This window comes from Oncorhynchus nerka, linkage group LG20 (genome assembly GCF_034236695.1).
Source record: "Oncorhynchus nerka isolate Pitt River linkage group LG20, Oner_Uvic_2.0, whole genome shotgun sequence".
NCBI lineage: Eukaryota > Metazoa > Chordata > Actinopteri > Salmoniformes > Salmonidae > Oncorhynchus > Oncorhynchus nerka.
In genome coordinates, this window is record NC_088415.1 from 38,193,412 (window position 1) to 38,210,008 (window position 16,597).

The 16,597-nt window shown below is 39.6% G+C and overlaps 1 protein-coding gene and 1 long non-coding RNA gene across 6 annotated transcripts in view; one reads left to right on the forward strand and one right to left on the reverse strand.

Moving 5' to 3' along the window:
• LOC115102453 (uncharacterized) lies at positions 1–7,971 on the forward strand. 3 transcript variants are annotated; one of them, XR_010460172.1, is made up of 4 exons: positions 1–357; positions 5,581–5,743; positions 6,002–6,173; positions 6,334–7,971. It is a non-coding gene; the product is annotated as an uncharacterized LOC115102453 (long non-coding RNA). The 3 variants fall into 3 exon arrangements; XR_003859453.2 differs by having other exon boundaries at positions 6,002–7,971; XR_003859339.2 differs by lacking the exons at positions 5,581–5,743; positions 6,002–6,173; positions 6,334–7,971 and adding an exon at positions 827–1,302.
• The window catches only part of LOC115102454 (transmembrane protein 269-like), a 23,332-nt gene continuing 14,082 nt past the window's right edge, over positions 7,348–16,597 (reverse strand). For 2 of the 3 annotated variants that reach the window (XM_029622415.2, XM_029622414.2), the window contains exon 8: positions 7,348–11,346. In XM_029622415.2, coding sequence (XP_029478275.1) covers positions 11,237–11,346 — 110 coding nt within the window. In that variant the 3' untranslated portion in view covers positions 7,348–11,236. Of the gene's footprint in view, positions 11,347–16,113; positions 16,275–16,597 lie in introns of all 3 variants that reach the window. The other variant, XR_003859454.2, reaches the window with a different exon arrangement.

Genomic DNA, 16,597 nt, shown 5'->3' on the forward strand with positions numbered 1-16,597 from the left:
CGGTGTAATGAATATACCTCTGATTGTGTTTACACCATGTCGTCATGTTGTAATATTTGCCACATACGTTTCTTTACAAAGCTCCTGTATTTAATGTAAGTTAAAGTTTTGAGTACGTGTGTTTTTGTAATGTGGTCTTTGCCAAATAACATCTAGGTTACTGCCTATTATTGCAATACATATTATTAGACCTACAAGACCTAGACCTTTTGCTTTTTGCTGATCAACCATACACTTTAGCCATTATGGTGATTATTCAGGTAGTTCCATGGCCCACAGAGTTGCTTCAATTCTGTCTTCCTAGAGATGTGCAGGTGTCAGATGGATGTGCAGGTGTCTTCAAAGGTTGAACAATAGGTAAGTAAAGAAATAAAAACAACAGTAAAAAAAGACAGTGAAAAATAACAGTAGCGAGGCTATATACAGTAGTGAGGCTATATACAGTAGTGAGGCTATATACAGTAGTGAGGCTATATACAGTAGCGAGGCTATATACAGTAGCGAGGCTATATACAGGCACCGGTTAGTCAGGCTGATTGAGGTAGTATGTACATGTAGATATGGTTAAAGTGACTATGCATATATGATGAACAGAGAGTAGCAGTAGCGTAAAAGAGGGGTGGTGGGTGGCGAGACACAATGCAGATAGCCCGCTTAGCCAATGTGCGGGAGCACTGGTTGGTCGGCCCAATTGAGGTAGTATGTACATGAATGTATAGTTAAAGTAACTATGCTTATATGATAAACAGAGTAGTTCTGTTGAAGAAACATACAATCTACCTGCAGGGAAGCCTCTCAACGTTAACATTACATTGTCCTCTTGCAGACACTCTCATCCAGAGCAATCGCATGGTCAAGCGCCCCGCCCAAGGGCACATCAACAAATCTCACACCAAGTCAAATCGGGGACCCAAACCATAGAACAAGCTCCCAACCGCCAGGCCACCAACCATCCAAGACCCCCCCCCCCCCCGAATCCAGTTGCTTAAAGTACTTAAATAACTTTATAGTACTACTTAAGTAGTTTTTTGGGGTATCTGTACTTTTCTTTACTATTTATATCTTTGCCTACTTCACTACATATCTAAAGACAATAATGTACTTTTTACTCCATACATTTTCCCTGACATCCAAAATTACATTTTGACTTAAATGGTCCAATTCACACACTTATCAAGAGAACATCCCTGGTCATCCCTACTGCCTCTGATCTGGCAGACAAATTATGCCTGAGTGTGTGCGCCTGGATATCAGTAAATACATTTTTTTAAACAATAAAATGGTGCTTTCTGGTTTACATAATATAAGGGAAGTTGACGTTATTAATACTTTTACTTTTTATACTTAAGTATATTTAAAACCAAATACTTTTACTCCGGTAGTATTTTACTGGGTGACTTTTACTTGAGTCCTATACTATTAAGGTATCTTTACCTTTACTCAAGTATGACAATTGAGTACTTTTTCCGCCACTGCCCTAATCTATGGATTTCACATGACTGGGAATACAGACATGTAACTGTTGGTCAGTATCTGGTGTGACCACCATTAGCCTCATGCAACGTAACACATCTCCTTCACATAGTGTTGATTGTGGAATGTTGTCCCACTCCTTATCAATGGCTGTGCAAAGTTGCTGGATATTGGCGGGAACTGGAACACGCTGTCGTACACGTCGATCCCAAACATGTTCAACGGGTGACATCTGGTGAGTCTTCAGGCCATGGAAGAACTGGGACATTTTCAGCTTCCAGGAATTGTGTACAGATCATTGTGAAATGGGACTGTGAATAATCATGCTGAAACATGAGGTGATGGCGAATGAACGACAAATCTCATCACAGTAGCTGTGCATTCAAATTGCCATTGATAAAATGCAATTGTGGTCATTGTAGCTTGTGCCTGCCCATACCATAACCCCACCGCCATCATGGATCACTCAGTTCACAATGTTGAAATCAGCAAACCACTCACCGACACGGCGCCAATCACGGGGTCTGCGGTTGTGAGGCCGATTGGACGTACTGCCAAATTCACTAAAACGACGTTGGAGGCGGGTTAAGGTAGAGAAATGAACATTTAATGATTGACATTCGTGCAGTTAACATGCCAATTGCACGCTCCCTCAACTTGAGATATCTGTGGCATTGTGTTGTGTGACAACTGCCCATTTTAGAGCAACCTTTTATTGTCCACAGCACCTGTGTAATGATCATGCTGTTTAATCAGCTTCTTGATATGCCACACCTATCAGGTGGATGGATTATTTTGGCAAATCAGAAATGCTCACTAACAGGGATGTAAACAGATTTGTGCATCAAATTTGAACGAGATAAGCTTTTTGTGAGTATGGAACATTTCTGGGATCTTTTATTTCAGCTCATGAAACATGGGACCAACACTTTGCATGTTGAATTTTATATTTTTGTTCAGTGTAAATGCCTCATGTAGTATTAGATCGGTAATATTGTTTAAAGATGCACTATGCAGAAATCACTCCACCATTTCCTGGTTGCTAAAATTCTAATATTTCGCTTCATTTCAGTTTATGTGACAAAACCAGTAAGTATAGTTTAGTGAATCATTGTACCATCTAAACCGCCATAAAATATATTTTCCATAACCAAAAATATTGTATTTTCAGCTGTTTGAAGCTAGTGTCCAAAACCGAAAGTAAAAGAAGCAAAAACAAAATTTAAGAATGGGACACATAGAAATAGCCCACATACAGTAGAACAGATTTACGGCTTCTTAGACTTGCTTTCATTGAGAATGGCAGATCTATAACACATTTCTATGTGAATTTGGTTGGGTCAGCCAAAAAGTTACAAAGTGCAGATTTGAGTGAAGTCCCCACCATGCTTCAGAATTAATGTTTCATGCAATCTGCTCTTATCATCACTCTGCATTAGTGTACACTTTTGTTAACCATGACTAACCTCCACTACCTAGGAAGGCACAAACACTACATGACCAAAAGTATGTGGATACCTGCTCGTCGAACATCTCATTCCAAAATCATGGGCATTAATATGGAGCCTCTTCTGGGAAGGCTTTCCACTAGATGTTGGAACATTGCTGCGGAGCCTTGCTTCCATTCAGCCACAAGCATTATTGAGGTCGGGCACTGATGTTGGGCGATTAGGCCAGGCTCGCAGTTTGCATTCCAATTCATCTCAAAGGTATTTGATGGGGTTGAGGTCAGGGCTCTGTGCAGGCCAGTCAAGTTCTTCCACACAATTGTTACCACAAAGTTGGAACCACAGAATCGTCTAGAATGTCATTGTATGCTGTAGCGTTAAGATTTCCCTTCACTGGAACTAATGGGCCTAGCCCGAACCATAAAAAAACAGCCACGATTTTTACAGTTCGCACTATGTATTGAGCCAGGTAGTGTTATCCTGGCATCCGCCAAACCCAGATTTTTATCCGTCGGACTACTAGATTGTGAAGCGTGATTCATTACTCCAGAGAACGCGTTTCCAAAGTCCAATGGTGGCAAGCTTTACACCACTCCAGCAAAAGCTTGGCATTGCGCATGGTAATCTCAGGTTTGTGTGCGCCTGCTCGGCCATAGAAACCCATTTCATGAAGCTCCCGACGAACAGTTATTGTGCTGACGTTGCTTCAGAGGCAGTTTTGAACTTGGTAGTGAGTGTTGCAACCGAGGACAGACTATTTTTACGCGCTATGCGCTTCAGCACTCGGTGGCATCCTATGACGGTGCCACGTTGAAAGTCTATGCATAGTCACTTTAATTACTCTACCTACATGTACATATGACCTTAATACCGGTGCCCATGTACATTGACTCTGTACCGGTCGGTACCCATTGTATATAGTCTTGCTTTTGTTATTTACTGCTGCTCTTAAATTACTTGTTCTTCTTATCTCTTACTTTTTGGCGGGTATTTTCTTAACTGCATTGTGACAAATAACATTTGTTTTGAGCACTTCAGTAAAGCCAGGAGAATGAATGGCTGTGTTCCCGATTGTATAGCCCTGTCAGCGATGGGTGTGGCTGAAATAGCCAAATCCACTAATTTGAAGGGGTGTCCACATACTTTTGTATACAGTGCCTTGCGAAAGTATTCGGCCCCCTTGAACTTTGCAACCTTTTGCCACATTTCAGGCTTCAAACATAAAGATATAAAACGGTATTTTTTTGTGAAGAATGAATCAACAAGTGGGACACAATCATGAAGTGGAACGACATTTATTGGATATTTCAAACTTTTTTAACAAATCAAAAACTGAAAAATTGGGCGTGCAAAATGATTCAGCCCCTTTACTTTCAGTGCAGCAAACTCTCTCCAGAAGTTCAGTGAGGATCTCTGAATGATCCAATGTTGACCTAAATGACTAATGATGATAAATACAATCCACCTGTGTGTAATAAAGTCTCCGTATAAATGCACCTGCACTGTGATAGTCTCAGAAGTCCGTTAAAAGCGCAGAGAGCATCATGAAGAACAAGGAACACACCAGGCAGGTCCGAGATACTGTTGTGAAGAAGTTTAAAGCCGGATTTGGATACAAAAAGATTTCCCAAGCTTTAAACATCCCAAGGAGCACTGTGCAAGCGATAATATTGAAATGGAAGGAGTATCAGACCACTGCAAATCTACCAAGACCTGGCCGTCCCTCTAAACTTTCAGCTCATACAAGGAGAAGACTGATCAGAGATGCAGCCAAGAGGCCCATGATCACTCTGGATGAACTGCAGAGATCTACAGCTGAGGTGGGAGACTCTGTCCATAGGACAACAATCATTCGTATATTGCACAAATCTGGCCTTTATGGAAGAGTGCACGCCCAATTTTTCAGTTTTTGATTTGTTAAAAAAGTTTGAAATATCCAATAAATGTCGTTCCACTTCATGATTGTGTCCCACTTGTTGATTCATTCTTCACAAAAAATAGTTTTATATCTTTATGTTTGAAGCCTGAAATGTGGCAAAAGGTCACAAAGTTCAAGGGGGCCGAATACTTTCGCAAGGCACTGTATATAGTGTAGAAGGGCATAGTACAGAACATTATAAGGTCAACTTCAAGAAAAAAATTTTTAAGTTGAAATTAAAATGCATGCTGTCACAAATGCTTAGCACTCTACTGCATTGCATCCAGCAGGTCAGAGTGTGTCCCCATTAGCTCATTTGGTCCATGAGAGATCCCAGGAGACTGTTCTCTGGGGGGGCTGGAGTTCTAGCAGATGGGCCACTATGGACTCATCTGCAGAAGCACACTCTGGAGAGGACATATCTACTGCTGTGGTGGTCAAGACACTCAGGGGAATGCTCTTGTACTGCACAGCGCTATCAGAGGCTGTGTGTGTGGAACATAGTTGCATCTATTTGGAGAGTTTGCCCCAAGAAAGTTTGAGTTATGGAATAGATTTGTGAGTACCTCACAGGTAAAAACAATACATTTTGGAATTGACCTCTTAGCGGGAATTTCTCATCCCACTGTATTAAATAGAAAAACAAGTTAAGTGGATATTGTTCCTTTTGAGAAGTTGAAAACTTTGGTGAAATCTCTTAAGTGCAGTATATTGTATCTCCTTTCAAATGTCTTAAAACAGCCTGAGGCAAGAGTTTGTGGACGGGATCCTTTTCCATGGGACAATGTGTAAACATCTCCACCTGGTCCAGTCCAGATGCTGTGGTGCCAGTACGAGCCACTACCCATGTATCTGGTTCTGTAGTCCTGGCAACCTCCTGCATTACCTATGGACCCTGGGGAATGTAAGACAACAAAGGCCGGGACTTCACGTTCAACTTAGCTGTAACTACTTTGCTGAAATCTTACTCAGCAGTGCTCTTACTAATCAACTATGTTGAATAATTCTATTCCCAATATTATGTAAAATCATTATTACATTTTTCAGATACATTTAAATAAAAGGTTCAGAGAGAAATAATTGGTCAATTTAATTTCAGACATTTAATTCCAGTCATCCACTGACTTAAATAAGATTAAATACATTTCCCTGTTCTCCAAAGGGATTCGGAGTCCTTGGATCCACTCCAGCACTTTTCAGAGAGATCAGTGTTTTCGGTGGCAAAGATGGCAGCAGGCCAACATGACAAGCTGGCCAATCAGGGGACAGCTGATGTCCCTCTCAAATGGCAGGTTCCAGAGAGGATGAAGCATCCAACTAGACAGCAGTGATGTGTGAGCGTTGGGACTTAATCTGTGTTTGGGAATCTGCCCCCGTAGCCTAGAGTATACGTAGATGCTTGTTTAATTAACGTTCTGACTAAATATTTCTACATGCCTTTGTTGCTTTTTGTAATATCAACATGCTTGATAGTGGTTTTCCTCTCACCCTCAGATGGTCTTTTGGAATCTATACGTCTATATGAATTGATCACATTGGGTAACTGTTACCTTGCACATATCTGATTTAAAGTAATTTTGCAAATATACCTCACCAATAAGCTAACAAAATTTAGGGTGACCAGTTTTAGTGGAGGACCCCTGTAAATCTGTCCTTCCCTGGCCAAAAAGTCTGTATAATATTCTCATTAAACGAAAATGTATATTCAATCACTCCACAGCCAAGTAAACCTGTTATTAGCTGTGTACCGCCCCCATGTTGTGGCCACCTATTTAATGTCATTGGGCTCTCATTCTGTGCTATTCAGATCTCTCAGGTATGACCTGATGAAGTACTGCTGGATGTGGAGCTTCAAGGACCGGCCTGTGTTCTCCGCCATCATCAAGCTTCTGAAGTCCTACACATACCTGATACTAGACATCTACATCCCAGAGGGCATAGACATCTTTGACTACACCAAGAGGGCAGGTGTGCTCCTCTAAATATCTAGCCTAAAGCATCACATTCATGAATGAAGAGGCTAAAAGCAAGCAGGGGCAGACTTGTCCATTTTTAGCTCATTGAGCTTAACTTTTTTTTGTTCAAAACTATTATCTGGCGATAAATTAGAAATTGGCCAGTGAGGGGGGCCTCGAAAATAAATGGCCTGGTGTGATAAACGCCAGGGCTGATTTCTGGTCCCAGTCTGCCCCTGAAAGCAAGGATTTGGTCCCTTACAAAGCATTGCTGTAGTTGATTCTAGGTTCAGGTGTACTGTACTGTGGCATCAACATCAAGAGATTTTATTAAACCTAGATTAAATGTTGTAAATGACTTAACATAAGGGTGTGTAAGTATTGTATGGCGAATGCAACCTATAGCCTTATTGTAAGATTGTACAAATGTTATAGAACACTGGGGATTTTTGGATGAGTGAGAATTTCAGCACAAAATGGATGTCAGGAAGAAAAATCTTCTAATGTTATTGTCACGTCACAATTGTGTCATCTTGTCATGAAACCAGGCAAGTCATTATAAATCACCACGTTTTATTGTCAAAAGGTACAGAATAAAAAATAGATCTTCATAAGACGATTACTGGTTTATAATTGGGTGAGTATCACTCTTGTGCATTGAACTGTAGTAATGAGGCATGTAATTGTGGTCATACAGTTGAAGTCACTGATCATGCTACGCAAAATTGGCCTTTAAGTGTACTTCACTCCCTCTACGCTGTTGATTTTGTTCATAAAATTGCTTGTCATTGACCATGATGTTAACAAACCAGCAGTTTGGACCACGTGGAGGTGACATTTATAGGTGTACTGTAGAGTTGCTGTTGTCAGTCTCAAGACATTTCAAAACAAACTCGTCACATTGTCTCCATCACTCACACACACATCTAAAATCCTAAAGCGAGGCACAAACCGCCATTTTCATAACACACCCAGTCATGCGGAAATGGAATAAGTCCTTGCTCGACCGACTGGATCAAGAACAGGAATATCTAGATATTTTCACACTACTGAGCGGAGCCGAACCAAGCCAAGATGAGCAGGACTAGTTACACATAAACCATAGTTACTGGAACAGTGCTGGAAAGGACAGCAGGAAAGGAAATGATCCAAGCCAGCACAGTTCGGGCCGGCACTAGTGTTACGAAAAGGAAAAAAAATACATTCATCAATATACCTTGGGTAAAAAGCAATTTTTTTGGTACTACTGAAAGTGCAAAGCCTCCTAAAACAGAAGCAGAGGTGCACAAATACCAAATAAAAAGCTACGTTCACAGGAGATAAAAACCTAACCACTCGTGTAAATCAAATTGAAAGATGTCAAACCCTTACTTAGAATAAAACATTTGCTCATGTGTTTTGAGTTAAACATGAGAACCAGTTATCTTACATGGATGCTCAATATTGTATTCACCATAGCTAGCCCGTGACATCTTTTTAAAATAGCACTGTAATTCTAGTGATTCAAATATCTGGTGGGAACGTAAGCACGAATACATTTTGCCTCCAATGAAATGAAACTAATCTCTCGTTGCAATAGTAGGAGGACAAAAAAAAGGGGCAAATTTAAATGAAAGAATGCAGTTTGATGCTCAAAAACAAACTTGGTTTTTGAAGTTAAAATAAAAAACAAAATATTTAACAATCCCATATGCACACACAATGTATTATGTACAATCACTGTGGTAGAGTTAAGTAGAAAAGAAGATATGAACCAGAGTCTGTCGACCATCATTTAAAAAACAAACCGGATGGTTTGAGCCCTAAATGCTGAAAGCCATGGTATATCAGACCTTATACAACAGGTGGGTCTAATCCTGGACGCTGATTGGTTAAAACCGCATTCCAGCCTGTGTCTATTCCACAAGTTACCACCTGCTGAATCTGATGTTAAAATGCCTATTTACTCTATTCCAGTGGTGTTAAGTACTTAAGTAGAACTTTAAAGTATTTTTAACTTCAGTTGTTTTTTGGTGGAATCTGTACATTACTATTGGACAACTTTCACTTTACTGCATTTCTAAATAAAATAATGTATGGAATGAAAAGTACATTTCCCTGACACTCAAAAGTACTTATATTTTGAATGCTTAGCAGGACTGGAAAATTGTTAAATTGACACACTTATCAAGAGAACATCCCTACTGCCTCTGATCTGGCGGACACACTAAACACATATGCTTCGTTTGTAAATTAAGTCTGAGTGTTAGTGTGCCCCTGGCTATCCGGAGAATTAAAATAAATGCATGAGCAATTTGATATGATTTATACTTTAGATATTCAAGTATATTTAAACAAATATTTTCTTTTTTTTCACCCCAATTTCGTGGTATCCAATTGTTAGTAGCTACTATCTTGTCTCATCGCTACAACTCCCGTACGGGCTCGGGAGAGACGAAGGTCGAGAGCCATGCGTCCTCCGAAACACAACCCAACCAAGCCGCACTGCTTCTTAACACAGCGCGCATTCAACCAGGAAGCCAGCCGCACCAATGTGGCGGAGGAAACACCGTGCACCTAGCGACCTGGTCAGCGTGCACTGCGCGCGGCCCGCCACAGGAGTCGCTAGTGCGCGATGAGACAAGGATATCCCTACCGGCCAAACCCTCCCTAGCCCGGACGCTAGGCCAATTGTGCGTCGCCCCATGGACCTCCCGGTCGCGGCCGGCTGCAACAGAGCCTGGGCTTAAACACAAATACTTTTACTCAAGTAGTATTTTACTGGGTGACTTTCACTTGAGTAATTTTCTATTAAAAAGGTATCTTTACTTTTACTCAAAGTATGAAAATTGGGTACTTTTTCCACCACTGCTGTTCCATCTGACTGCGCAATCCACTGTCTCATCAGACCAGGCAGGGAAGTTAAACTTGATCTCCTCTTCAAAAAGCATCTAGACATTATCTCACATTTCTTTTAGACTAACATTTAGTTTAACAGCGGAGATTTGTATAAACCTTGCTTGTCTGTCTCCGAAATTTGCAACATTGTTTCAATATTCAAATTCGATTTCCAGCTGTCCCATAGTAATGAAGGTGTCGGGACGAGACAGGCAGTCAGCTTTTCTCAGCCAGTCAAAATGAATCAGCATCATTTTTATGGATATATGAAGAAATATCAATAGAAAACTGGTCAAACGAAACAAAGTGCAGCTAGTTTGCAGTCTTTCCAGCTCGAGTTTGAAGTGATTGTGTTAGCTGTGTTGTTGGCTAGCTCATCTGAACACATTTTCTATGCCAGGTGAAATTAAATGTCACAAAAAAAAACACCTTAAAACAAATGAAAATGAAGCTACTTTGTTGTTATTCTGTCTGCACTGTTATACGTGACTGTAAATTAGCTGTAGTTGGCTAGCAAGCAAGGGATTAGAACGTTGCCAGCCAGTATGGCAATGGAACATTTAGAACGAACGACTGGGTCGCGTCTCTGGCAACCTAACCGATACAACGAATGACCAGCCGGCTTGGGTAGCAACACTAGATTTGTGTCAGGACTATATATCTCGTGGAAGGGTTAAATGGAATGAATAAAGTCACCAAAATATAATTTATGAAAATCTGTAAATCATTATTTGAATATGTTGGTAACCTGTTGTATACAAGTGATAATGCCCAAGAAGCTGGTGTTTGGATGACGACTTCGTCTCGGCCTAACGCCCGTGCCAATATATCCTCCAAACACCAGCTTCTCGGACATTATCACTTAAGTATTCCATGGGTATGACAAAATGACTTTTTACTCTTCTAATTACATTGGTAACCAGTTTATAATAGCAATAAGGCACCTTGCGGGTTTGTGGTATATGGCCAATATACCATGGCTAATGGCTGTATCCAGGCACTCTGTGTTGCATCGTGCATAAGAACAGATCTTAGCAATGGTATATTGGCCATATACCACACCTCCTCTGGCCTTATTGCTTAATTATACAATGGACTTCTTTTGTATCTGCAATATGATGAAAATAAAATATTTTGAATTAAATATGTATTACAAATTGGGAGCATGCAATAAGTTTGAATCTACCATGTTTACAGTAAGTCTCAAATGACTATTAATTACTGAAAATACTTCATAATAGTTGGAGTAATCTCAAGCACAATTATGCACACAGTACACACAAGACAGTACAGTACAATTCTGCCATTGTATTGTAAAAACATAACTAGACATTCAAACACTGTATTAATCAAAAACAAAATGGCTAAGGTACATTACATTATCCATCAAGTGGTCATGATGAAAAAGGCAGTTAAATCTTACAAAAACATTAAAACGTCCTCTTACGTCCTTTTTCGATCCGCTGTGGATAGCTAGCAGCAGCAGTCTGGGAGCTTTAGTTAACCCCGCCGGACGGCCTGTTGACAAGCCATGTGTGAGTTTGGAGCAAGGCCTTTAACTCCTACTACACTTTGCAACTCCAAAGAGATGTTGGGAACAAAATGTAGGAGACAGACCACAACAGGTAGTACACACATGCCGGAGAGAAAGAGGAACAGAACACCATGACAACTCCTGCAAAACAAAACAGGAAAAACAAATGAGATGAGTCGTCTACCTAATGAATAGCCTACCTTTTTTCATGGCTGGATTATTGTGATCTGAAACCATTTTAGAAAGCTTTCATTTCCATTTAAAAAAGGGAAATGCCACCATTTTTCAACACCATATTCATTATCACCAGCACCAAACCAGTGTCTACATATGCGAAAGCAGAGTTTCTACAGTATTGATCTGTGGTTAAAAAGAGTCCTAAAAAAAATTGCTCCTTTGCGACTTCACAAAATAGGAAGATTAGATTTAATATATTTTTTAATATAAATAAATAATGGGATTTTTAAAAACCTGCAAAGAGTTTAGCCAGAGGGAAGGTATTGTCTTGCTCTCCAAGTCATAGTGGGTTAGGGTTATAGTGTTGTATAATCAGTTCTTTTAAAATGTTTTAAAATCAGTGCTTTAACTTTTAATGATGTCATTGGGTAGACCTTTACTTAATTTCCCACATATGTAGACACTTGTATTGTGCAGAAGATAATGAAAATGAAGTTGAAAATTGGTGGAACTGCCCTTCAAGTAAGAACTTATTCTGAATGGAGGATTCGTAGTACTGCTCACATGTTTAAAGTACCTGCGGCCTCATTTATCAAAGGTGCGTGAGCATAAAAAGCCTACTCTGCTTGCGCAAGTTTACCCACAAAGGTTGGTATTTAGAAATGTTGAACTTGACAGGAAAGTGTGCAAATCTTTTGTATTGCAAGCAAATATAGTTATTTTTCAGGAGATGTAAGTGTTTGCACAGGAATTATAATAATGGTAGGCTAATAAAAAGTAGCCTAATGACAAAATGGATGCATTTGCAGTTGTTAAGAAGATCGTATAGCAGCATGTCACCTAATACATTTATTATGCCCACGTAGGTCTAAATCACAATCATATTGCAGGCCATGTTGCTCATTTAATTACATAACTCATCTATTCCCTCTACACAATATTACGCTAGCATTTATCCACCGCTCATTCAATAGCCAACCATGCTCGAAAGTAAATAGACCAGTAACCTACGTAAGTATGTGTAGCTAGTATTGCTGTGCAATAGGAGCTCAACATAATAGCGTGTACCAAGGCAGGATATAGAAACACAATCATGTATTGACAAACAGAATATTGAACAAGAATATTTTGCATAGACGTGTGGGGCGGTAGGCCGCATTTACTTTTAAATTCTTCAATAGACAAAACAATCTTGCAGAATGCACGGACAGTATTTGGCACTCGCTATAGGTGGCATGCATTTTTTTTGCGGCGAAAAATTTACTGCAAAAGATTAAAACATCCTACAGAAATGTGATCTAATTTGCTATTCCGATTTCTTTAAGAAACAGAGATGGCCAAGTACCAACATCTCCAAATCATACAGCAATTGAGTGCGTTTTTGTTTCCATAATAAGGTGAATGGAGGGTGTTTTCCAGGCCGGGTTGTAACGCTCTGTCTCGAGCACACAAATATAGCATGGCTCTGATTTATCAGTGAAGACATGCGTATATATTACGAGCGACAGTTTGATAAATCCCAATAATTTTTGGCGCACGCAAATCGTAGAATCTCCACAAATGCCATAATTTAGTAAGAAATCTACACACGGTTGATACAGTGGGGCAAAAAAGCATTTAGTCAGCCACCAGTTGTGCTTGTTCTCCCACTTAAAAAGATGAGAGGCCTGTAATGTCCATCATAGGTACACTTCAACTATGACAGACAAAATGAGGAAAAAGATTTTTAATGAATTTATTTGCAAATTATGGTGGAAAATATGTACTTTTTTGCCCCATTAACCATTGTGTAAATGTCGTACTAAATATCTGCGTGTGCCATTTCAGAAAAGAATATGTACGTCAAAAAAAAAAAAAAGATCTATAAACTTGGTGCAAGCCATAAATGCATTTTCTCCCGTGTTTACCTGTCGTAAAACTGTGAATGAGCATCAAACTCCGCCCAGAAAACGCCCTCCACCTTCTATGGTGTATCATTTGATACCATTGGAATTAGGTCACAACAGTTTGTAAATGAACAATAGCATATTTGATCACATTTCTGTAGAAGCGTGGGCACAATATTTTGATATTTTGCAGTAACTTTTTCAAATTAAACACGCATGCTTCCTATAGAGATGGGCAGTATTTCTGTTACATGTATTTGAATTACCTCTGAGTATTTTGTATTACACTGGGCTGAAATACACTCCAATGTATTTTGTATTACACTGGGCTGAAATACACTCCAATGTATTTTGTATTACACTGGGCTGAAATACACTCCAATGTATTTTGTAACAAGATCCTTTCAAAAGCTGTAATTTCAAAATACTTTTTCTATTCCATTTCTTTATAGCGGTTCCCAATTTTGTGGCCCCCTTCCACCCTAAATTGGTATCAAGTTTGATGGCACAAAGGTGTGATAAGAGCAGCTATTAAATCAACCACATCTAAATGTTTTTTTTTTTTTAAATCAACCATTGCAAAGCATGCTGAGTATTACTCTTATGAGCACTGCCCCACAACAAGCCCAATGACAATACCCAGTGTGCTTTGCAGTTCATTTTCACATATACATTTTGGTAATTTAGCAGAAGCTCTTATCCAGAGTGACAGTACATTCAACTAAGGTAGATCAACAACATCATATCACAGTCATAGCAAGACGTTTATGTAACCTTGACAGAGAATGTTGTTGCTGTTCTGCTGGTTACTTACATTTTATTACATTGGTCTTCAGGGTATTTTGTCATTTATACCCATCCCTGGCTGCCTATACCAAATGCCTGTCTGCACATTCTGTTTGATTTATTGTATATTTGGAAACAATTTAGAAGTAGGCTACAGCCCACACTTTTATGCAAAGGATGAATTGTTGCTCAATATTATGTTTATCAATGGATTATGTTATGTTTCCATGTCCTGCCTTGGTATAGGTTCTGAGATTACAAAGGCTTAGACTGTCTTGCTCCTGTCACACAGCAATACTGTAGCCGACTCAGTGTCAAATATTTGATATAATCTACCGTCTATTTACAAGGTTGGTAGAATGTATGCTGTACGTAGAAAAGGACTGAGTTTCTGAACGAGAAAAACAATGGATCTGTCTGCATAATGTTTGATTTCCAATTGGGAAACATTGTCTGAGCTACTCAAAACATATTGAAATGACATACTGCAGTAGCATACATAGGCCTACTTCCAAGTAATAAAAAGAATATCAACTGTCTCGAGGTTCACCTGGTAAATGAGTCTGTAGGCAATAAAACGGTGCTGCCTGTGGGATCACATACAGAGAAACCTGAAAAACGTAACCAACTTACTTAAATGAGAGATACGCATAATCATTTGTTTCATGGCTACTCCGGGAATATGAACCAATCATTGCTAGAAAAAGGTGAGGAATTTATTCTGCAATGGTCATGAAAATAAAATAGTAAATAGATTCCTAAATCTAATTATTTGAGATTTAAAAAAATATATATTTTTGCTCTTCTCACTAACGGCAAATGGCTGCATCTTGTGATTATGAATAAGCGTCATAATATCCCCCGTTTGCAAAAAAATAAAAATACTTAGTTCTACTTGCAATACAATAGTACAACCACTAGAAGATATGCGTACTCATGGTCTAAAAACACTCACATCAAGTTCAGTATTAAAAGTGGGAAAACTGGTGCATGCACATTTTGGGGTACATGTTTTTTTATACATACTCACCTTTACAAATGAGGCCCCTGGTATCAACATTCCAATAGACTTCACAGGACCAAACATCCATTTTTTGAAGAATTGTTTAAACATCTCTAAAAAAGGTGCTATATTAACTATCCCAGAACAGTTTTTACAGAGTAGCTGTGTGGACTAAATTCTCTGGATGCCACTTCCCAATAGGTAAACAACCGGACCGTCTGCACATGTGCGGGATTCTCTACTTTACACCACTTATTTGTTTTTATGTAGCCATTGCTCCCTCTGCTCCGCTTCCCTTCCTCCTGTTCTCACTCGACCCACACACACGATTGGGTGTCTTTGTCTGGTGTAGAAACTTCACCAAATTGTTGTAACTATAAACAATCATTGTCTGTTGTAACTATAAACAATTGAATTTACCCCCCATACACATTGTACCATATGTGCAGCAGACTGGTCACTCGAATTGACGCGCCTTTGGTTATTAACCATGTTTCCATCAAACCTTGTTATGCGAATAAAGTGCATGCCCATAAAAAAAAAGCATGACAGGACTGACTGAAACAGAAAACGTTTCGGTAAACTTTCCAATTGTCGATAAAACAAAATAGTCTCGACAAGGTGGGATCTTATTGGGTCGGTAAAATTAATTATGCTGAAATAACTTCCCAGAACCCCAGGTAGTAGGAACATATCGCCACAACTTCTAAACATCACCGTTCACGCTAATAGCTAGCCAGCGTAACGTGCTAGCCATCCTGTAACGTGATGTACACTGTTTTCAAATAGAAAAAGTAAAGATGCCATCAGAGGCAGAATGATGTACAGTATGTCGTTGTGCAGAACACTATCCCAGTAAAAAGTGAACACACAATATTTTGTATACCAATGACGTAGAACGCTACAACTACTATAAAGAACTGGAGGAGATTGTTGGACCCATCTATGTGGGAGCTGGCTTGCCACTGGCTGTTTGTGAAGTGTCAAACTCTTCTTAGCAGATACTACAAAAGCAGCTGTGAATAGGCAGTGTATTTCCATATTGCACAAGCTCACCGAGTTCTGATTCAGAGGGTTCTCTTTGTTGCACACAGAAACAATACTGGCTCCTGGATGCAGCACACTTAGGGGAAGGTTCTACGAGTTGCGCTAGATGGTGGTGGACAGAGATCATCCGCTCCTGCCATAGGCTTCCAGTAAAGTCTGTCTGAGGCGCTCTGAAAGCAGACAATTCGTCAGAGGCTGGGGGAAATGGCGTCTGTGGGAGCACGGACAGCTCCATTGAGGCTATCTCCATTTTGAAGTAGTCCATTTTCTTTTTCTAATACTTCTATGCGTTGTTAAACAAACTGAAAGGGTGCATATGGCCACCGGGAAATGTGTTGTTTGAACAAGCATAAAGGAAATGTTGGCGATTTACTGCCACCTCAAGTTATGGAATGTTTGCTCACAAGTATAATTAATTGTCTGATCCCTCCTGATGAACAAAATGGAATTATGTGATCCTACCTTAACCCATAGGAAGTCTCACCCAATTGAC